General features: G+C 43.5%; 1 protein-coding gene across 21 annotated transcripts in view; it reads right to left on the bottom strand.

Moving 5' to 3' along the window:
• FKBP15 (FKBP prolyl isomerase family member 15) overlaps positions 1 to 23,962 on the bottom strand; it is a 71,397-nt gene that overhangs the window by 19,067 nt on the left and 28,368 nt on the right. For 20 of the 21 annotated variants that reach the window (XR_010593654.1, XM_065572445.1, XM_065572447.1 and 17 more), the window contains 12 exons: positions 23,855 to 23,923; positions 21,868 to 22,011; positions 21,280 to 21,422; positions 20,580 to 20,628; positions 14,033 to 14,152; positions 13,581 to 13,686; positions 12,430 to 12,533; positions 5,698 to 5,788; positions 4,275 to 4,384; positions 3,619 to 3,729; positions 3,332 to 3,426; positions 493 to 595 (listed from right to left, as the gene is read on the bottom strand). Coding sequence is in view for 20 of the 21 variants with exons in the window: in XM_065572445.1 (XP_065428517.1) it covers positions 493 to 595; positions 3,332 to 3,426; positions 3,619 to 3,729; positions 4,275 to 4,384; positions 5,698 to 5,788; positions 12,430 to 12,533; positions 13,581 to 13,686; positions 14,033 to 14,152; positions 20,580 to 20,628; positions 21,280 to 21,422; positions 21,868 to 22,011; positions 23,855 to 23,923 (1,245 nt within the window). In the remaining variant the exon portion in view is untranslated. The remainder of the gene's footprint in view (positions 1 to 492; positions 596 to 3,331; positions 3,427 to 3,618; positions 3,730 to 4,274; positions 4,385 to 5,697; positions 5,789 to 12,429; positions 12,534 to 13,580; positions 13,687 to 14,032; positions 14,153 to 20,579; positions 20,629 to 21,279; positions 21,423 to 21,867; positions 22,012 to 23,854; positions 23,924 to 23,962) is intronic. The other variant, XM_065572451.1, reaches the window with a different exon arrangement.

Raw genomic sequence — 23,962 nt, 5'->3', positions numbered from 1 at the left:
TTACCAGAGAATCAAATCTATCAGGTTAGAGGATTGTTATATGAATATTTAGCTGTGCCCAAGTTCTACCAGCCATTTAGTAGTAGGAAAGGAGCTTATCTGGTAATCTGACAATGTAGTAAAATAGGCAATGTGCATTTTGAAATAGTTATGAGGCCCTGCTAATATACATGGCAGCTTAACTTTCTGTTTTCATACCAAATGGTAGCTAAGAGTAACTTTTGTACCTTCCATATCAATTTAGCAATTGAAAGACTATCCAAGCTAAAACATCTTTAAGCCTTATGCAATAGAAGCTACAGCGCTGGGGCCATGCAAACACTTAGACAGATCATAATGAACACTAAGGTTACGGCTTTAGAAGTCGTGGTTAAGAACCACTGGGTTCTCTTTTTAGGAGAGTTTTAGATCAGAATTCCCAGTGTCTGTTAGATAGAACTGCAAACCCCTCTCTAGCCTCTGTGCTTGTACTTATTGCGTGGCTAGTTTTACCTTCTCCTGCTCTGCATGCAACACCCTTGCCTGAGTGTGTTCATTTGTTGTTTGCAATGAGTTGTTTCTCTGCTCCATCAGCAGGTTGCTCTGTTCAACATACCTAGGAAAGGGGGGGAAAAAAATCATAGAAAGCGACTTGAGCACAAACACAAAAGGGGACTTGAAGTGAAAGCCTATTATGGAGGAAAGAAAACAGTGTTTGTGACAAAGCCTCGTTAACAGAATAAGTTTTAAAACAACTCTGTGTGATGTCTTGCACACAGATGAAACTAAGGATATGTGGCTATTTAAGATCTGTCAGTTTAAGGCCAGAAAGGACCATTAGGACATCTAGTCTGACCTGCTGTACTCCACAGGCCACCAACACCACCCAGCACTTGTACGCTAAACCCAACAACCAAAACAAAATCAAAGTACTATAGACCACAGGAGACTAGATTATTCTGTGCCACAGGTAGGACTGAGGTATACCAGTATTTGAGGCTCTCCTGAATGCCAGGGAAATTAAATGATATACACCCAGATAAACTTGGCAAATGAGATGCACCCACATGCTGCAGAGGAAGGCAAAACCCTCCCAATGTCACTGTCAATCTGACCTGGGGGGGAAATACCTTCCTGATGCAACATATATAATGAGTTAGACTCTGAGCATGTGAGCAAGAACCAGCCAGCCAAGCACCTGAGAGAGAGAGAGAATGCTTAGTGCCATCTCAGAGCCCTGGCCCATCCTGCCCAATGTTCCATCTCTAGCCATAAACATCCCTGATGCTTCAGAGGTAGGGGAAAAAACCCTCCCAGAATACATTGGGAGAAAAAATTATCTTCCTGGCTGGCTGAAACCCTGCAGCATAAGCTTTAGGAATATAAGAGATAAACTGGAAGTGAGCTCCATGGCTGCTGAGCTCTGCCCAGCACCATCACAATTGCACTCAAATCTGTCCTGCTCTGTTAGAATTAATTACGGTATAGACCTGTTTACGTGCGAATCTGCTTAACACGCAGCAGCGCCATGCCTCCCATTGCTACCTATTTAACACGCGAGACTTGTTAACATGAGGTACAGGAACTTGCTATGTAGCGCTACAGATTTGCTCATTAACTCACTGACATAGAAATCGACAGGAAGTGAGGAGCGGAAACGTGTTGTAGGCCTACTGGCGTTTCCTCTTCCTTTGATCGCCGATATTGGTAAAGACATATCACACATGCTTAGTCATTGTCACGCTAGAGAGATATACAATATATAATAATATACTACCTTAGAAAATTTTAACTGTAGGCCTAATATAATGGCAGAGGGCAAGTGTCAATGCTCCTACACTGTAGAAGAAAAGCTAGCTGCAATAGATCGAGTAAATAATGGAGAAACCCAGGCCAAAGTTTCAAAAGATATTGGGATTGCTGAATCTACTCTCCAAGGATGGCTAAAAATCGAATCTAAACTGAATGGCTGTGTACAAAATATTGATTCTGCCGCAGGGCTTAAGCAAAAACGTGTGCACTATTCAGCAAAACCCATAATCGACAAAGCCATGCGCACGTGGTTTCCTCAGGAAAGGCTGAAAGGAATGCCGCTAAACTGGTACAGTACTCTTTCAAAGTTTTAGTGATTTGCTGCGTATTTAATGTTATTAGATTACACATTTGAATTTATATTCTTGCAAAGAGCCGTTAACAGATAGACCTGCAGTATTTGAGACGCTGTGAATAAGTATATAATCCTAGATAATTATACATGTACTGTATATATAGTTATCTTAAGATATTTCAGCACGGCCCTCTTAACCTATGGTCCATTAACACGCAGTCGTGATGGTTTGACTCCCGACATCCAAGCGTAAACAGGTCTGTACTGTAAGTTGTTTGCCCCCACAGCTCCTATTGGAAAGGCTGTTCCAGAACCTCTCCCTCCAATAGTTAGAAATCTCCTCATTTCCAGCTGAATTTGTTCATGGCCAGTTCATGTCCATATGTTTTTGTACCAATACTGTCCTTTAGTTTAAATAGCTCTGCATCTCCCTGGTATTTACCTCCCTAATGTATTTAGGCAGGGCAATCATATTCCCATCTCAGCTGCCTTTTTGCTAGACTAAACAAGCCAATCTCTTCCAGTTTCCTCTCATATGATAGGCCCTCCATTCCCTTAATCATCTTCATTGCACTAGTTCAAGATGAATTTAAAGACTGGAACATGGGTGACCAGGATCATACACAGTATTCCAGATGAGAGAGAGAGTATGCTGTAAGTTACAGAAACATTGGTGAATCTAGAGATAGAGGAAATTGGTTAGTAACTTTGCTCCATCCTCCTGCCAAGAGAGCAGTGTTGCTGCAGTACAATGAAATGTTTAATATCCCAAGTGATGAGGCTTTCACCACTTCCTTTGGGAGACTATTCCATTCTAGAGACATTGTATGGCATATATCTGAGAATGGGGATACATTGGGAATACATCCCATGCACCAGCACCCTTCTCTATTTGACCTGAAGGAGAAGCAATAAGAATAACCAGAGAGAGCACACTCCTCTCCCTTTGGCCCTAAGGATTGTTGTTGTGATGTGGTCAGGAAAAGCAGCAGCAGGTCTTTACCTGCCTGCTGTGCTCCAAGTTTATGCCAAACCCCAGTTTCAGAGATATGCACACCTAAAGTACCTACAAGAAAGGCATGTCCTTGTGCTAGAACCCAAAGAATCTAGGACCCCGCCCCCTGAATTCAATACTCTTTGTTCCATTCAGCAGTGAAATGAAGACCTTCTCTACAGGCAAAAGAGAAAGTGCAGTTAGTAGCCACATCTGTAGCCATGAGTAGGCTGCACCCGCCCATTCCTCACCGCTGATTTCGCTCAATCAATTCGCCAATCTTCTCATTCTGCTCTTCAATACGGCTGCTCTTCTCAAATATCTCCTGCTTCAACCTCTCGTTCTCCTAAGGTGTAACCACAGAGTAGGAGCATAGTCATCTTATTTGGGGTGACCAAGGGGATGCCACCTACAGCTGACTTCATTATCAGAAGAAATGTAATAGTAATGCTGCTACCGCCTAGGCAGCTACAGAATACAATATCAGTTTCCTTACTGAGGAACCAACAAGGTTACCCTAGCACTCAGCCACCCTCACCTGAATAATGCGCTGGATGTTGCTCATGATCATGGCAGTTTCCATGGTAACTGAAGAGATGCCAGGTAGCAGCAAGTTGTTGCTAGTGTTTTGTTTCTGTAACTCCTCCACCTGTAAAGAATAAACCATGGAAGCCAAACTTAAGCAGGATGTTAATGTGAGCATTAACATCACGACTTGTCACAACTTCACCTGAGACACACAAAGTAGGTGAAGTAGTATCTTTTATTGGACCAACTTCTGCTGGTGGATGATACAAGCTTTCTAGCTTCAGCTGGTCACTCACACAGCAGTTGTAGAATATGCATGTAAACTACAGCCATGCCACCTTGTGCAGGGCTGTGGGTTCCTCGGATGCGAGGCACTAAGTGTACGATCATAATAGACAGCTCCTTCATGAGGATCATCTTACTGCAACTGGGCTTTTTTTATAGTAGTTAAATTGCATGTGAAGTATAATTAGTGAAAAACGCCACCTTTATATGGTTAAGTTACTGCATAATGTACAAGCTAAACACAGCAGCTTGAACTCTTCAACAGAACACCTACTTCTGAGGCACTATATGGCTGAGAAGGGCAAAGTGGCTTTATCCCCTTGTGAACAAGCCCCCTCCACATCAGGTCTCTCTCCTTTACTGCCAGGACTATATCATTACCTTGGCAGCTAGATAATCCATTTTATCAGCTACTTTGCTAACAGCCATTCGGATTTCAGTGTTATGTTGTCGAGCTTCTGTCATCAAGAATGAAGTAACATCACTAGGTGCTAGAAAGGGAAGGAGAGAGGTGACCAATTAGCGTGGCAAAAAGACCACCACAGAAGCAGAAGTATTTGCATTGGTCTGCGTTCAAAGCCTGGCAGCTACAGGGACTGCCATCTTCCTAAAGGTCAGTGATTAAGAAGATCTAGAAAACAAGACATGTTATTGCTTTAACTATAAGAAACCAGGTCTATAATGGCAGGAAATCAACGGGACTTGTTTACAGCAATTCATACATTCCAAGGCCAGAAGGATCATTGTGATCATCTAGTCTGACCTCCTGTGTAACAAAGACCAGAGAACTTCCCCAAAATAATCCCTAGAGTAGGGATTCTCAACCTTTTACTCCCCCCCTCTCCCCCCACTATAAAAAGTCCACAGCCCACCTGTGTCACAACTGTTTTTCTGCATACAAAAGCCAGAGCCAACGTTAGGGGGTAGCAAGCAAGGCAATTGCCTGAGGCCACACACCACAGGGCCCCCCACAAAGCTAACTTTTTCAGGCTTCATCTTCAGCCCTGGGTGGTGGTGCTCAGACCTCAGGCTTCAGCCCTCTGCGGTGGGGCTTCGGCTTTCTGCCTTGGGCCTCAGCAAGTTTAATACAAGCCCTGCTTGGCAGCCCTCCTGAAAGCTGCTTGCAGCCCCCCAGTGGGCCCTGGAATCCTGGTTGAGAACCACTGGCCCTAGAGCATTTCTCAGAAAAACATCCAATTTTGATTTAAAGACTGCTAATGATAGAGAACCTACCATGACCCCTGAGAAATTGTTCCAATGGTTAATTATCCTCACTGTTAAAAATGTATGACATATTTTTCCAGTTTGAATTTATCTCGCTTCACCTGCCAGCCATTGGACTGTTACACCATTCTATCAGATTGAAGAGCTCATTGTTAAATATTTGTTCCCATGTAGGAATTTATAGATTAAACATTTGGCAGCCACAATGACAACCACATGGAATAGGATAAACAATTAATAACTTATAATGAAATTTAACAAGTGACTATGTTAAAGAGTCACTAGCCACGTGCACACTCGGGAATAGATCTTAGGAATTTTTTTGCCCATATTAGTCCCTCCCCTGAGTGCACCTTGCGGGGCAGGGTCAAAATTTGAATTATTAAGAATCATTTGTCCTTATCTGACATTAAAAAAATAACATGGCACAACATAAAACTGAGCCAGCAGATGTAAGGGCTCTGAATGGGACGGGTGTATGTCTGCTTCCAGTCCTGTGTGGATATTTATTACAAAAAAATATTTACAGTGCATCAGTGCAGCTGAGAGATTTCATAAGGTGCACATTTTCCTGACATACCTTGGAAAGGTGATGGATACATCTGTCCTACAGGCTGGAGCTGGGAAGCAGCTGCAGTTTGTGAATAGGCATATGCCATTTCTGCATACGGCTAAGGGAAGAAGACACTTCATTTTGTTTTGTTCTAACAGTTTCAGTTACACGCTACTCACTATAATTTCTGTTATGGATGAAGTTTGAGAAAGAAGGTCTGAGTGGAGCATCTGTAGATTAAATAGTCTCAAAATGGATGCTAAAACAGCAAATGCCAATGAAGCCATTTTTAAAGAAGAACAAGAATAAAACCCATTCACTTCTGTCCTACCTAGAGATGACCACCACAAAACCCAAATAAATTTTCTCCTGACAAGCATTCCTCACTCAACGTAAGTGAACTGAAGCATTTGGGGGTCACAAATGCTATTAACGCAAAGGCTTTCCATTTAGTCCAAAACAGGAGTTTTGCAAGGGAGTGTGAGAGCCGGATACACCTAGTAAACGTTCTCTAAATTTAGGCCAATTAACATTCCACCCACAAAAAACATCAACAAAACCCCCCCTGCAAGAGTACAAATAATACAGGCACAAGTCCAGCAGCAGAGTAGAGGCTATCTAGTTTATTGCACTGAATACGGCATGTATTATTACCTGCCTTGTGGGAAAGTGGCAGATAGCCCTCAGAGCAAGTGCAGGCTCTTGAGACTAGAGTGGCTGAACTGGAAGAGCTAAGGGAGACAGAGGCACATAGGGGAGACTCTCAGGACACAGTAGAGAAGTTCCACTCCCCATATGACAGCCTCTGTGCTGTTGAGGAGGATGAAAGTCTTGAATTTATCTCACTTCACCTGCCAGCCATTGGACAGTTACACCATACTATCAGATTGAAGAGCTCATTGTTAAATATTTGTTCCCCATCAAAAGGGGACATACACAAGCCCTCATCCCATCACAGCTTGTACTCTGGGGTAAAGGGATCAAAATGCCTGAAAAGAAGAAAATTATTATCACTATGCTCCCTGGAATTCAGAGAGGGCAATATTTCTAGCATAAGCAAGGGATCCCCATCTGCTTGGCTTGGATTAGCCCTAAAGGACATATGCAAGCTCTATATTATAGCAGCTACTGTTACCTTTTGGAATCTAACACTATATCTCATTTGTGTGCATATGCTTACCTGCTTTAACCTTGTAAATAATTCTCTTTTTTTCCCCCCTTAATTAATAAATCTTTAGTCAGCATTCTAGGATTGGCTACAAGCATTGTCTTTGGTTTCAAATCTGAGGTACAATTGCCCTGAGGTAAGTGACTGGTCCTTTAGCACTGCGAATAACCTGAATATTGTTAAGTATCAGAGGGGTAGCCCGTGTTAGTCTGAATCTGTAAAAAGCAACAGAGGGTCCTGTAGCACCTTTGAGACTAACAGAAGTATTGGGAGCATAAGCTTTCGTGGGTAAGAACCTCACTTCTTCAGATGCAAGTAATGGAAATCTCCAGAGGCAGGTATAAATCAGTGTGGAGATAACGAGGTTAGTTCAATCAGGGAGGGTGAGGTGCTCTGCTAGCAGTTGAGGTGTGAACACCAAGGAGGAGAAACTGCTTCTGTAGTTGGATAGCCATTCACAGTCTTTGTTTAATCCTGATCTGATGGTGTCAAATTTGCAAATGATCTGGAGCTCAGCAGTTTCTCTTTGGAGTCTGGTCCTGAAGTTTTTTTGCTGTAAGATGGCTACCTTTACATCTGCTATTGTGTGGCCAGGGAGGTTGAAGTGTTCTCCTACAGGTTTTTGTATATTGCCATTCCCGATATCTGACTTGTGTCCATTCATCCTCTTGCGTAGTGACTGTCCAGTTTGGCCAATGTACATAGCAGAGGGGCATTGCTGGCATATGATGGCATATATAACATTGGTGGACGTGCAGGTGAACGAGCCGGTGATGTTGTAGCTGATCTGGTTAGGTCCTGTGATGGTGTTGCTGGTGTAGAAATGTGCGCAGAGTTGGCATCGAGGTTTGTTGCATGGGTTAGTTCCTGAGTTAGAGTTGTTATGGTGCGGTGCGTGGTTGCTGGTGAGAATATGCTTAAGGTTGGCAGGTTGTCTGTGGGCGAGGACTGGCCTGCCTCCCAAGGTCTGTGAAAGTGAGGGATCATTGTCCAGGATGGGTTGCAGATCACTGATGATGCGTTGGAGAGGTTTAAGCTGAGGACTGTAGGTGATGGCCAGTGGAGTTCTGTTGGTTTCTCTTCTGGGCCTGTCTTGTAGCAGGAGGCTTCTGGGTACACGTCTGGCTTTATTGATTTGTTTCTTTATTTCCTTGTGTGGGTATCGTAGTTTTGAGAATGCTTGGTGAAGCTCTTGTAGGTGTAGGTGTTGGTGTTGGCCTCTGTCTGAGGGGTTGGAGCAGATGCGATTGTACCTCAGTGCTTGGCTGTAGACGATGGATCGTGTGGTGTGACCGGAGTGGAAGCTGGAGGCATGAAGGTAGGCATAGCGGTCGGTGGGTTTTCGGTATAGGGTGGTGTTAATGTGGCCATCGCTTATTTGTACGGTGGTGTCCAGGAAGTGGACCTCCCGTGTAGATTGGTCCAGGCTGAGGTTGATGGTGGGGTGGTAGCTGTTGACATCATGGTGGAATTCTTCCAGGGTCTCGTTCCCATGGGTCCAGATGATGATGTCATCAATATAGCATAGGTAGAGAAGGGGCATGAGTGGACGAGAGCTGAGGAAGCGTTGTTCCAGGTCAGCCATAAAAATGTTGGCATATTGTGGGGCCATGCGGGTGCCCATAGCGGTGCCACTGGTCTGGAGGTATATATTGTCACCAAATTTGAAATAATTGTGCGTGAGGATAAAACATTGGCCAAACTGGACAGTCACTACGCAAGAGGATAAATGGACACAAGTCAGATATCGGGAATGGCAATATACAAAAACCTGTAGGAGAGCACTTCAACCTCCCTGGCCACACAATAGCAGATGTAAAGGTAGCCATCTTACAGCAAAAAAACTTCAGGACCAGACTCCAAAGAGAAACTGCTGAGCTCCAGATCATTTGCAAATTTGACACCATCAGATCAGGATTAAACAAAGACTGTGAATGGCTATCCAACTACAGAAGCAGTTTCTCCTCCCTTGGTGTTCACACCTCAACTGCTAGCAGAGCACCTCACCCTCCCTGAATGAACTAACCTCGTTATCTCCACACTGATTTATACCTGCCTCTGGAGATTTCCATTACTTGCATCTGAAGAAGTGAGGTTCTTATCCACGAAAGCTTATGCTCCCAATACTTCTGGGAGACTCAAAGGTGCCACAGGACCCTCTGTTGCTTTTTGGTGTAAGGTGCCATCTATTACAAAGGCAAGATAAACCAGAATACCCAACGAGACAGTCTGTGACTCCACATTAAGGCTGTTATAGTGCTTGAAAAGTTCACACTTGACACCTGGTTGGTGAAATCTAATAGAAGAACACACTACTGATTGTTATAAACCCGGGCACAAACCCCAATCTGCCCTGAGGTTGGCACTCACAGTCATGAGTTACTTCAGAGAGCCTGACTGGGGGACTGGAGTATTAGAAATATAGATGGTTGGGTTTTGAGGACTGAGGAAACCACATGGTAAGTTGCCTGATCAGTGTGAAGGTCAAGGACCTCTCAAGACATCTAGACAGACCTATGTGCAGTGTTGGGGATGAGCCAGTGGTCATGGTACAAGTCGGTACCAATCACATAGGGAAAGGTAGGAGAGATATCCTGGAAGCCAAATTTAGGCTGCTAGGTAAGAGACTGAAGATCAGGACATCCATGGTAGCATATCTGAAATGCTTCCAGCTCCACACACAGGGCCAGTTAGAGAGGAAATACTGCAGGGTCTCAATGAGTGGGGGAGACGGAGTTCAGAGGAGGAATTTAGGTTTATTGGGACTTGGGGAAATTTTTGGGAAAGGAGGAGCCAATGCAGGAAGGATGGATTCCACCTAAACCAAAACAGAACCAGAATAACAGCATGTAAAATTAAAAAATCTCTAGAGGCATTTTTAAACTGAGGGGTGGTGGAAACAGATAGGTGGAACACAGGATCTGGTCCAAGAGGTGAGTATAGCTAAACCACTACGTAACAGAGACCATAATGTAATAAAGTTAACATCCTTGTAAGGGGAAAAATACCAAAGAAACCCACCATAGTTTAACTTCAAAAAAGCGGAACTGCATAAAATGAGGCTAGTCAAATGGAAATTAAAAAGAACAGTCATAAGAGTGAAATACCTGCAAGCTGCATGTAAAACTTTTAAAAAACACTACAGTAGAGGTTCCAACTATAAGAAGATAAAAAAAAGCTGCCATGGCTAAAGAGAGTAAAAGATGTAGTTAGGGACAAAAAGACAACTTTTAAAAATTGGAAATCAAAACCTAATGAGGAAAATAGAAAGGAAAAAAACTCTAGCAAATCAAGTGTGGAAGTATAATTAGGTAAGCCAAAAACAAATCTGAAGAGCAATGAGAAAAATAAAATTAAAATAAAAATAAACCCACAAAAAAAAATTGCTGTTAGTTTTTGTAAGTACATCATCAGCAGGAAGCCTAACGAACAATCAGTGGAGCCACTGGATGATCGAAGTGCTAAAGAAGCACTCAAGGAAGACAAGGCCATTGCAGAGAAGTTAAATGAATTCTCTGCATTGGTCTTCACTGCAGAAGATGTGAGGGATATTTCCACACTTGAGCCATTCTTTTTAGATATCAAGTCTGAGGAACTGTTCCAAATTGAGGTGTCAATAGAGGAGGTTTTGGAACAAACTGGTAAATGAAAGAGTAATAAGTCACCAGATCTCTTGGATGAATACCATCTGGTCCTGAAGGAGTTCAAATATGTAACTGCAAAACTACTAAATGTGGTATCAGGTTTCAGAGTGGTAGCGGTATGTAACTTATCACTTAAATCAGTTTCTGCATCAGTTGACAGGCTCCAGAGGTGACCCAGGCCATTACAGGTCAGCAAGTCTAACTTCAATACCCAGTAAATTGGTTGAAACTATAGTAAAGAATGGAATTCTTGAACACACAGATGAACACAATATATTGGGGAAGAATCAACATGACTTTTGTAAAGGGAAATCATGCCTTACCAATCTATTACAATTCTTGGAGGGTGTCAACAAGGGTGAATCAGTGGATATAGAGTACCTGGACTTTCAGAAACCCTTTGATAAGATCCCTTGCCCAAGACTCATAAGCAAAGTAAGCAGTCATGGGATAAGAGGGAAGGTCCTCTCATTGATCAATAACTGGTTGAAAGAAAACAACAGATAGGAATAAATGGTCAGTTTTCAGTGGAGAGGGGTAAAATAGCATGGTCTGCCAAAGATCTGTACTGGGACCAGTGCGGTTTAACATAATAATAAATGATCTGAAAAAAGGGGTAAACAGTGAGGTAGCAAAGTTTGCAGACAATAGTAAATTACTCAAAATACTTAAGTCCAAAGCTGACTGCAAAGAGTTACAAAGGGTGACAAAATGGCAGATGAAATTCAATACAAAGTAATGCACATTGGAAAATATTATCCCAGTTATACACACAAAATGATGGAGTCTAAATTAGCTGTTACCACTCAGGAAAGAGATGTTGGACAGTTCTCTGAAAAGTTCTGCTCAATGTGCAGTAGCAGTCAAAAAAGCTAACAATGTTAAGAACCATTAGGAAAGGCATAGATAGTAAGACAGAAAATACCATAATACCCACTATATAAATCCATGGTATGCCCACACCTTGAATACTGTATGCACTTCTGGTCACCTGATCTCAAAAAAGATATTACAATTGGTAAAAGCACAGAGACGGTAACAAAAATTATTAGAGGTATGGAACAGCGCCCGTATGAGGAGAGATTAAGAAGACTGGGACTTTTCATCTTAGGAAAGAGAGACTGGGTGGGGGGTGGGTGGGGAAATATGACAGAGGTATATAAAATCCTTATTCATTTTCACCACACCATTTGTGAAATGTTGTTTACCCCTTCACATAACTCAAGAACCAGGAGTCACCCAATGAAATTAATGGGCAGGAAGTACTTCTTCACACAATGGACTATCAACATGTGGAACTCATTGCCAAGGGTTGCTGTAAAGGCCAAAAGTATAACTGGGTTCAAAAAGAGTTCGATAAGTTCAAGGAGAATAGGTCCATTGATGGCCTAGGGAGGTTGTGAAAATCTCCATCACTAGATATTTTTAAGAGCAGGTTAGACAAATACCTGTTAGGGATGGTCTAGATAATACTTAATCTTGCCACAAGTGCAGGGGACTAGACTAGATGAGCTCTCGAGGTCCCTTCCACTCCTACGATTCTATGGTTATTAGCCACCATGGTCAGGGATACAACCCCATGCTGTGTGTCCCCCTCAACCTCTGAATGCCAGAAGCTGGGACTGGATGGCAGGGGACGGATCACTCGCTGATTGACTGTTCTGTTCACCTGGTATTGGCCACTGTCAGCAGACAGGATACTGGGCTGGATGGACCTTTGGTATGACTCAGTATAGCTGTTCTTATGTTCTTTAATTATCCTTGTGGCTCTCTCCCTGAACCCTCTAATTTTTCAACATCCTTCAGTTCGGTGAGACGGCTCCTTATTTATGTGGCTCCTCTATTCCAGTTGTGGATCCCCTCTTCCCAACAATGGAGAAGAGCATACATCTAAGGGAGCGCTGCCATCAGAAGCATCAGAGGTCTCCACTAGTTTGATTTCAATACCTGAAAGCTCTGTGCACTTCCAGAGAGAGCTGAATGGGGCTGGAGGGTTGCAGGCATTAAGGCAGCAGAGGGCACTTGGAGCCCAGAAACAGATGGTTGAGGTACTGAAAAGGAACAAGAGAAGATATTTAGCACAGTAAGTCTATCCTTTGTTGCTGACAGTCAGTTTCAGTTGTTTAAGTTACTTGACATAAGTGTATGGGACCCCTACATGATTCATGTAACTAGTCACTGAACAGACCAAGGCTAATGTGAGAGGGGGTCAGGGATAGCTCAGTGGTTTGAGCATTGGCCTGCTAAACCCAGGGTTGTGAGCTCAATCCTTGAGGGGGCCATTTAGGGAATCTGGGGCAAAAAATTGGGGATTGGTCCCCCTTTGAGCAGGGGGTTGGACTAGATGACCTTCTGAGGTCCCTTCCAACCCTGATATTCTATGAGACTGCCCACAATCCTGCCTAAGCAAATCTGTATGATGGAGATTAAGGGGCCATCTTTACTTCCAAGTAAGCAAGAGTGTGCCCCTAACCTGAGTTCCCTCCACACACAGAAATGCTGAACTCAAGTGTGGTAGTGCTTTTAACTCAAGTTATCTGGCCTGCCAGGAGGTAAAGGTAAACACAACTCAGCTGCTAACATGACAACTCTGCAATGTGGAAGCCAGCTAGCTCCACTTGAGTGCTACGAGTCCTCCAATGCCTTCCCATAATTCCCCTTCTCACCCTCATGTACACAGAAAGGACAGACATTCCCCTACAATCTACTGGGAAAATTCCTACAGCAGCTCAGCGAGTGATGGGATGTGCCCCCCGAAGTCTTAGTGACACAAACAAGTGCAGTGCCACTGTGGACATAAGCAGCTCAAATGTTACTTTGCTTTGCGGTCCTCTTCCACTCAAGCTAGGCTAACTCATGAGAAGTAACTTCAGTGCAGAGAACTAGAACCAACACTGCAGTGAACACATACACTCAATAACTCAGCCTTCGGGTACAAGAAATAGTCCACCTGGAGAGTTGAGTGATGGGAGGGTCACTCACAAGTCACATCCTCTTTTCAGTTCCTTAAAGGAACACACAATTCATGCAGCAGAAAATGGTTAAACATGCCAGTCCATGACTGCAGTTTCTCAAACCCAAGCAGACCAATTCATTACCTTGTGTCGTCAACTGAGGCAGTACTGCATGAGCTGGCTGCTGCAAGAAAGGTCTCTTGGGGGATGAAGAGACAGGCTGTGCTGTTCCTCTCAATGTATTTGGGTCCTAAAACATCCCCAAATTTCAATCAGTATTAGTGAGCTAACAACTTAGTCAAAAGTTTGGATGCAAAGCCATTCCTAAGACAAGATATAATTAACAGCAATGCACCCATGTATAGACAGGGAATTTAAGCTTGACAGGAATACTAGCCTCATGTGGAACTGAATGTCAACAGTTCCAATCATACAAGCTGTCCCCATGAGCTTCAAAAAGGCACAAGCGAGACACTGACAGCAGTCACCCTGCAGGCAGGCAGAGCAGCCACTGTGCACTCAGCAGTAGTTCTTGTACTGCCTGGAATGTATATCAAATCCTACATTTTAAGGAACATTAGTGCCTGGTGACGCACCTCTATTTCTGAGTCACTGGAGTCAAGCTGGGTGCCTGCTGTTCCTGCAAGGAAAGGTAGCATAGGCTGTCCCATTTTAGCCATCCGAGAAATCAGCTTTGCTTTTGCTACATCAGGATTCTGGAAGAAACATTTGCAATTACATTGCCTCCATATGTTTTAACCCGTTTTTCAGTGCCCTCTTGACACTAACCCGGATTACTATGGTTCTACAGAGCACAGAATTATATACTGACTCAGTTGCAGAAGCTTTGTTCAGTCTTTTCCAGCTATCAAATGAAGAAAGTCTCTGTATTTAGAGAATTCCTGAGATCTTTTCGTCCTTTAGATAATACTTTAACTAAAGAGAGAATAGGAGTTAATATACTGTTTTTACAACTGATTTTACAGTCATGAGTACTGTATGGCTATCTATTGTACAAACACATTAACAAGATAGAAAGAGACGAGCTGGATGAGGTAATATCTTTCATTGGACCAACTTCTGTTGGTGGATGGGATGAACTTCAGAGCTCTTCCTCAGGTCTGAACAAGGAAACCAAAGTTTTCGAGCTAAATACAAGGTGGGACAGATTGTTAAGCATAAGGGGTTCACACATGTTGCAGCATAGCTTTTGAAGGTGTGCAGATTTTCTTTGAGAACATGACAGATCAGATACCGAGTGTTCACATTATGAAAATTCACACAGGAATTGAAGGGAATCAGATCTTTTCTGAAACAACTCTACCACCTCATACTCCAGGGACCCCACTCTAGGGACCTCCTACATGCTTCCCAAGATACACAAACAAGGGAACCCAGGCAAGCCAATCATATCTAGCCAAAGGAATATCAGGACTCACAGAAGCCACCTTCAAAACACTCACCACACAAGGGGCAGTTTCCTTCAGAACACAACTGATTTCCTCCAGAAACTCCACGACATTAAGAACCTCCCTTAGAACACCATCCTTGCCACCACGGATGTCAATCTCCCTATACACCAAAACCATCATCATGATGGAATTGCTGCCTGCCTCAAAGATAGTAACTTCTTGCTTAACGCTGTATTTATTTTCCTGAAAAATGCTACTTTAAGTGAAACGATGTTAAGCAAATTCAATTTCCCCATAGAAATTAATGTAAATGGGAGGAGGAGGGGGAGGGTTAGGCTCCAGGGAAATGTTTTTCACCAGACAGAAGACTATACACACACACACACCTATACTGTGTATGTATGTGTGTACGTTTTAAACAAACAATTTAATACTGTACACAGTAATGATGACTGTGAAGCTTGGTTGAGGTGGTGGAGTCAGAAGGTGGGATATTTCCCAGGGAATGCCTTACTGCTAAATGATGAACTAGCATTCGTCTGAGCCCTCAAAAGTTAACACGGTGTTGTTAATGTAATGTAGCCTCATGAAGACAGCACGAATGGAGGGAGGAGACACAGAATGGCAGTGGCTGCAAACATTCCCTGTGGAAACGGAACGTGATGAAGAACCCATGTTATCCCACTGAAGAGCAGCACTCCCTCAACTTTCCAAAGTGCCGGGGGGTGGGGGAGCATATGTGTGTGAGAGAGAAACACACACACACCCCATGTGTGTAAGAGAGAGAGACCTGCATTGTCCCTTTAAGTACGCTGACCTCACTCTAAGTACACTGCCTTTTTAAGTACAGTAACTCCTCACTTAAAGTCATCCCGTTTAATGTTGTTTCATTACTGATCAATTAGGGAACATGCTTGTTTAAAGTTGTGCAATACTCCCTTATAATGTCGTTTGGCAGCTGCCTGCTTTGTCCACTTCTTGCAGGAAGAGCAGCCTGTTGCAGCTAGCTGGTGGGGGCTTGAAACCAGGGTGGACCTGCAGCCCCATGTTCCCCAGGTGGCAGCCGCCCAGCAGGCTATCAATTGCCATCAATTGCCAGCAGTTCAGAGGTCCCTTCTCCCCACTGCCATGTGCTGCTCCTGCCCTCTGCCTTGGAGCTGCTCCCTGGAGCCTCCTGCTTGCTGTGCGGGGGGTGGGGAGAGGGGAAGAGGGGTGCTAATGTCAAGGTGTCCCCATCTTCCATATGGGGAGGGCAGGGGGGACATGACAGGGCTCAGGATGGAGGGAGCTTCCTGGCAGCAGCTGCCATCTCAGCTTGCTGATTAACTTAAAAAGGCAGTGTACTCAGAGTGGGGTCAGCATACTTAAAGGAGCAATGTGCATCTCTCTCTCACTCTCACACAGACAGGGTGTGTGTCTGTCTGCCATGCTGTCTCCCCTTCCTCCATTCGTGCTGCCTTGTAGAGTGTAAGGCTACATTAACAATGAGTTAACCCTTGAGGGCTCAGCCAATTGCTAGTTCATCATTTAGCAGTAAGGCACTCCCTGGGAAATACCCCACCCTCTGACTTCACCACCTCAACCAAGCTTCACAATCATCATCGCTGTGTACCAGTATTAAATTGTTTAAAACGTAGAGAGAGTGTGTACACTAGTCTTTGTCTGGTGAAAAAATTTTTTTCCCAGGAACCTAACCCCACCTATTTATATTAATTCTTATGGGGAAATGGGATTTGCTGAACATTGTTTGCCTTAAAGTCGCATTTTTTCAGGAACATAACTACAACTTTAAGCGAGGAGTTACTGTAGATCAGCAAGTTGAGACAGCAGCTGCTGCCAGCAAGCTCCCTCCATCCTGAGCCCTGTCCTGTCCCATCCCTGCTCTGTAGAGATGGGGTACAGGAACAGGGGGAAGGGGTACTCTAACATCAGCACCCCTCTTTCCCCACCTCACTGCACAGCAAGCAGGAGGCTCCCGGGAGCAGCTCCAAAGCAGAGGGCAGGAGCAGCACATGACAGTGGGGGAAGGGATACCTGAACTGCCCACCAATTGATAGCCTGTTGGATGGCTGCCACACAGAAAACTTAGGGTAACTGATGGGGGGCTGCTGGTCCACCCTGGTTCCAGGCCCCCCATCAGCTAGCTCCAACGGGCTGCTCTTTCTGCAAGCAGTGGACAAAGCAGGCGGCTGCCAAACAACGTTATAAGGGAGCATTGTGCAACTTTAAACAAACATGTTCTCTAATTGATCAGCGATGTAACAACGTTAACTGGGACATTAAGTGAGGAGTTACTGCATCTACAAGACAATGCACCATACACAGAAATCCAACCCAAACATAGCCAAACTCATCCATTTTATCTTCACTGATAATAACTTTACATTTAACAAACACTTAGTCTATACCATGGGAACTGCCATGGGTACTAGGATGGCTCCCCACTATGCCAATCTCTTTATGGGGTACTGAGGAAAAGCTTTCAGAAAGACGCACCACAAAATCAGTACTATACTTGAGATACATCAATGATATTTTCATCCTCTAAAGTTGACAACTTAAACTCCTTCATAGTTTCCATTACAGCTTCAACCACCGTGACCACATTCCCCCATCTATTAAACTCGCTCTTCCACACCAACATCAGCTTCCTGGACACCATGATAAGCTTCAGCAATGGAACCCTACAGACAACTATACACAGGAAATCCAAGGATCACCACACCTACCTTCAAAAATCCAGTAACCACCCAAGACCCATCAAGAAATCTGTTATCTACAGACACTCCGATATCACAGAATATGCTCTTAGGAGGAAGTCTGAGATACACATCTTAACACATTTAAAACCGCCTTCATAAAACAAGGACACTTCACCAGAGAAGTAGATTGCAACATGGAACAGTCCACCCACATTCAACAAGCGAACCTGCTTCAATACAGAAAAAACCCACCAATGCACATCCCTACTTGTCATCTACCACCCCACACTAGACCCTATATGGGGTATCAAACAATTACAACCCATACCTGATGGGGACCACATCCAGGAAATATTTCTTTCAGAATGCCCTCTTCTGGCCTTCAGACTACCCCACACAACCTCTCCAAAATCATCAGAAGAAAGCTGTCCACAGACCAGGACACACCAACTCAAAGCTGCACCAGACCCTGCCAAAATAATAGATGCAAAACCTGCAGCCATATCTCCACTACACTAATCAATATCCCACACAACACATCTTTCTAGATTCATAGGGCTTACACCACATGTTGTGATAGATGTGTGTATCTCATCCAGTGCATCAAATGCCCCAACAGCAGCTACGTAGGTGAAACTAGACAGTCTTCTGAGAGCATGATGAACTCATGCAGAAAAATGATAAGACACAAAACACCCTATCACCAACTGGCAAATATTTTTCACAAAGCAATCACTCCATATCTGACTTCAGTCCTCATCCTTAAAGGAAACCTGCAAGACACCTTCACCACACGAGCTTGGGACCTTAAATTCATAATTCTGCTGGACACTCAAGAACATGGACTTGACAGAGAGACTGGTTTTATGGCCCATTACAACAACTTGTAACACTCTGCTGCCTACGAATTCTCAATTGTCCTACAACAGCAGAGGTATTAATTTTAAGTTGTCTTCTACAACAGGTGTGAATCCCTTATGCTTAATCTGTCTCACCTTGTATTTAGCTTGGACACTGTGGTTTCGTTCTCCAGATCTGAGGAGGAGCTCTGTGAAACTCAAAAGCTCGTCTCTTTCATTAACAGAAGTTGGTCCAATAAGAGATGAGATAATATTCCACATTGTGTCTCTCATAGCTTGGGACAAACATGGCTACAACAACACTGCAAAAGATGGAGAGTTTCATGCCTGAACTCCTAAAACTGATTTTGAAAGTTAACCAGCTCCTTCATTCTATGGCTGTGCTCCATCTGCATAAGGGATACAAAGGAGCCCAGATTTCTTGACAGTAGCCCATTCTATTCTGTAGCACATAGGAGACCACCGCACACTATTGCAGCTAACAAACTTTACTTCTGAGGGCCTAAAAATAAAATGGATAGCAAGGAGTATATTAAGTTGACTATCACCATGGTATCTGATCACTACATATGAGAAGACCGTTATAATTATATTAGCACCCACAGAGCCAAAGAAACTAAGCCCTTAAATACTGTACAAAATTATCCTTTAAGGGCCCTTGTACAAATAATGTTTTTAAAAAAGCATATAGACCCATATGTCCTTGAGTTCCCCACATCACAACTAAAAATGACAGGGAAATCCTCAAGCTCTCCTAAAATGCCTGTAGAGGATCAAGCAAGTCAGATACAAGGCTGAAACTGTTGCCTTAACTCCAATAGACATGGCCTCATCCAGGGAAGTGGGAGGGAACCAGACCCTCAAGTGATAACCTTCAGGCTACTGGACAAGGTGAAATGAAAAGCTTTTCTAAAGAATGGAGCTACTGAAGATGCCCCTAACCATTAACAGGATGAGAGATGCAACATCTTAAAACAATTTACCAAATGAGAGGCCACAGAGAAGCGAAGGAGGAGTTAAGACTGGTGTTTCTCTTTGAAAATGTCAGTGATGACAAAGCCCCTGAACCCAGGGGACAGAGTTGTTTCAGGCTCCCATGAGGTTTACTCCTGGGGGGATTCTACAGGACTGCATGCCTGCAGAAAATCTCCCTCCTCCCCCCTGCAGATTTCCCATGTTTCCCTGCAGAAAACAGCAGAGAAGCTGGGGGGGAGGGCGTGACCATGGGTACAGTTTTGGGGGGAACTGTCCCCCTCCAAACAGAGGCAAGGCATGGGGGGCACACAAGATTACATGCCACTGCCCCCCTCATTCTGCAAGCGCAGAGCTGCCCAGCTGAAGGAGACTATCTGTCTTGGCTCCGTTGACTCTGCAGCTGAACGCCGACCCCCACTCCACCGATCCCAACCACCTACACCCCCACTCCATCAAGCACCACTCCCCCTCCACCAAGTTCCACCCAGCCAGACCCCCCCACCCCCAATCACTTTCACCACTAAGCCACCTGTACCCAGATTGCCCCACACCAAAACCTCTCATCCCCACACCTGGATCCCCCCCCACAAAGCCCCTCTACATTTGGATCCTGCTGGGCTTAGCCTCTATAGCAGGTGAGGTGGGGGTTTTGGGGTGATCTACCACCTCAATGCAGCCAGTGGCCTGTGCTCCCCACTGCCATGTTGGAGCCACATTCATTTATTGACAAATAAAATGTGCAGAATTTTAAAATATTGTGCGCATAACTTAATTTTTTGGTGCAGAATTCCCTCAAGAGCAGAGGTTATTGGCTATTCTAAGGAAATCATGAACCCCAGGGTGCTTGTATATTATACACAGACAAAAAGTTATCCATCTATCTTTTCAGGCTGCATAAACCCTAAAACATTCCACTGGTGATCCAGGGAGCTTAGTTTTCAGTATAAAACTCTTGCTGTTCATTTAAGGACAAAGTTTCAATCTTAATTCTGAATGGACAAGGACTAAGTCTTCCCATGTTTGTACAGCACAAAGCAAAACTAGGCTTTGATCCCAAGTGAGGCTTCTGGGTAATAACACAATATAAGTGTTAAAGAGATAATGCTTTGCTTACATGCATTTTAATAATTTGGGCATGACTTAAATATTTGGACATTCCTGTGTATGTTTCACATTAACTAAAGCAACACTTACTGCTAGTTGTTCACTTATAGAGTTAGACTTGGCCCGAACAGCTGGCTCTCTGCAGAGAGGAAACAAGTATATGGTGGGATTAAAGTTAGAAAAAAAAATCTCTGAAGAACTGATGAAGAGTACGCTACATCTCTAAATTGTTGAACATACCCGTCAACTGTAGTCCCCACAAGCAAAACTTCACTTTTCCATCATAAAATATTTCAACACTTCATGTTTGGAAAGCTATTTGTAACCATATATGACAGCTTAGATTCTGTACCACTATTGTGTAGCAAATTCCATGACTGTGGAATTGCAAAATACACAAGTCATTGATGATAAGTATCAGAGGGGTAGCCGTGTTAGTCTGTAGCCACAAAAATAATGAGGAGTTCGGTGGCACCTTAAAGACTAACAGATTTATTTGGGCATAAATTTTCATGGGTAAAAAACCCCACTTCTTCAGATGAATGGAGTGAAAATTACAGATACAGACATAAATATACTGGCACGTGAAGAGAAGGGAGTTACCTTACAAGTAGAGAATCAGTGTTGTCAAGGCCAATTCAGTCAGGGTGGATGTGCTCCACTCCCAATAGTTGATGAGGAGATGTCAATACCAAGAGAGGGGTTGCCATCAGTTTGGGTCTTACAGATATTTTCACAAATACTAAGTTCTAGGAACTCTGAACTCATTCTGCTTCCTTAATTTTCTTACCCAGGCTTCAGAGGTATTGTCAAAGGAGGCAATCCGACAGGGTCCGTGGAGAAGCTGTCCGAATTGGGTACTGGGGAAGATGCAGAAGAATCCCTAGAACCAATACTCTGCCCATCAGAGCCAGACTCCTTTACCAGCTTCACCTAAGAAAACCATGATGAAGGTATTACACACAGACCTGTTTTTCTGGGTCCTGAAACAACTCTCTAGTATTCTGCTTCATTCTGGCCAATGTTTTGTTCATCATACATTTGCTACAGAGTAAAAATTTACATCTATTTAAGAACTATAGGTTTGAAGTTTCCTTCTCCATCTCACTCAAAATCTAGCCTTCATCAAGTTCTTAATTTTTTCCTGGACATCTTAAATGCAAGTGGAAGAAAGATACTTCAAATCAGATGGGTCTTAGTAATGCAGATATATTTTTGTACTTATCCTGATATTTTACTGGGTATATAGAAGCTTCTAACTATGTTGTAATTCTCATGTATAGGGGCGTTGTTACTTTACAGGTAGAAATGACAGAAGTGTTGCCAACCAACAGCCCAAACCAGATGTACAAAAATATATTTGGAAGGAGACACTCACCCGCTTAATTTCCACCTCAAAAACCAGGGTGGAATCAGGAGGAATACGACTGGCTACTCCTTGGGACCCATAAGCCCATGCTGGAGGAATAATGAGAAGTCGTCTTCCCCCTTTCTTCATCCCCATCATCCCTTCTTCCCAACCCTTTACGTTTCAGAAATACAAAAGAGAAAGTTGATTTGTAAGCAGCAGTCTGACTCACTGACACAAAAATATCTGCAATCATTCTGGTGAGGCTGTTCTAGGCCAGGTTATAAAGGTTCCAGTATGCATATTGAAAAGTTTCTTGTGAAGCCCTGGGGATACAGCATTGCTCCATTTAGGATAAAAAACCCTTAGAGTAGAGGACCCATGATATCCAATTAAGAGTATCAATATTAATTTCTAGGCATCAGAAGACAACACCTAACATACAAACAGTGGAACAGATTGCACCTTCTGCCATCTTTAATATGGAGATGCAGCCAGCCTCCAGGACCTCTATTTGGTTTCCAGAAGCTTGGATGAAGCCTTGTCTAGTAACTCAAGGCTGGTCTACACTGGGAATTTATACTGGCATAGCTACGTCTTGCAGGGATGTGAAAAACCCAGCCCTGAGAGACGTAGCTATGCCAACTCCCTCTCTCCCCCGCCCAAGTGGAAGACAGTGTTAGATTGATGGAAGAATTCTTCCATCAGCCTAGTACTGCCTCTCTGGGAGGTTAATTACCTACACAAACAGGAGAACCCTTCCCATTGGCATAGCTAGTGGACACACTAAGCACTACAGCGGCACAGCTGCAGCTGTATTACTGGAGTGGTTTGAGTATAGACATAGCCATAGTTTTCATGGGTCAACACTTGGATACTTTAAAGAGTAACCTCTGGTAACTTCTGCTGTATGTTAGTAATCTGGCCAACTAAGTGCTATCCTTAGGTTTAGACATAGCATTTAAGGAAACTGATTATGGGTAGAAAAATGTAGAAGTTAATGGAGCAAATTAAAAAGTCCGCTTATAGCAATATCAGCTACTGGATTAACATGCAGATATGCATTTAAACAGACAGATGACAGAATTCATCTTCAATTAGTGCCAGCTTGCCACAGGACCAGTACAAATTACTATTAATGCAGTAATTAAAGTTTAAATTGGGAAAAACTGGTTTTGAAATCTTGAGGCTTGTCTACACAAACACTTAGTTCATGGGCAAGCTGGGGTGTAAATCTACCCCACACTAACCTGCTATACACTATGTGTGGATCTTGCTGCCATGCATTAAAAGTTCTGTAGTCAATAGCAGCAGGGTCCATGCAGATACTTACACTTCGGGCACAGCAGGCTAGTGTGGGTAGATTTATGCCCCAGCTTGCACAAACTAAGTGTTTGCACAGACAAGCCCCTAGCAGACCAAAAAACCCTCTCCTCCTCCCCGACTATGAAAGAATCTCAGATCTGCACCAGTTTGATGGACCAGAGGGGGTGCCATGATGCTGAGGTTGTCTTCAGAGGAGTTTCATAAAATCCTCGCACAGCTTCAAGTGATCTGTACACATGAATGAACATAACAGAATACATTCTTCTTGAACCGAGTTTCCTCACAAGGAAGCTACTTTTCTGGAAGCCTTGCAGGGCAGAAGTGCTGCCACCAGAAAAGTATCAAGGAACCTCCTGATATAAAGATTTATTTTCAAACAGGCAGCTTCCTTTCTACCGCACAGGAAAGTTCTATGGACTTCGCTCTCTATTACCGAGAGAACAAGAGGCTTGGTTATTGGAAGGGAAGGCAATAAGTATAGATGCAAGATGCTGTGCAAAACAAGGAAAGAAGAGATTTAAAAAAAGAAGTCAGTAATTTCTTTCAAGCAAGCACAAGTTTTATCATACTATCATAAATACAATAGAAGTTATTATGGTTTGTGTGACTCCAGACAGAACTTTCAGAAGTCCTCCAAGATCTATGAGACTTTAGTACACAGAAGATTAAGGTAAAATGCCAGAAGTTCTACCTTAATGACTTTTCCAGAACCCAGCTTCAGACGCAACAGCTTGTCCTTGTTGACGTTTGAATCAAACACCTATGGAATTGAAGGTTAACAGGGTACAATCACTAGGAT

The sequence above is a fragment of the Chrysemys picta genome, chromosome 18 (assembly GCF_011386835.1).
Source record: "Chrysemys picta bellii isolate R12L10 chromosome 18, ASM1138683v2, whole genome shotgun sequence".
Lineage (NCBI taxonomy): Eukaryota > Metazoa > Chordata > Testudines > Emydidae > Chrysemys > Chrysemys picta.
This window is presented reverse-complemented; position numbering and strand designations above follow the sequence as displayed.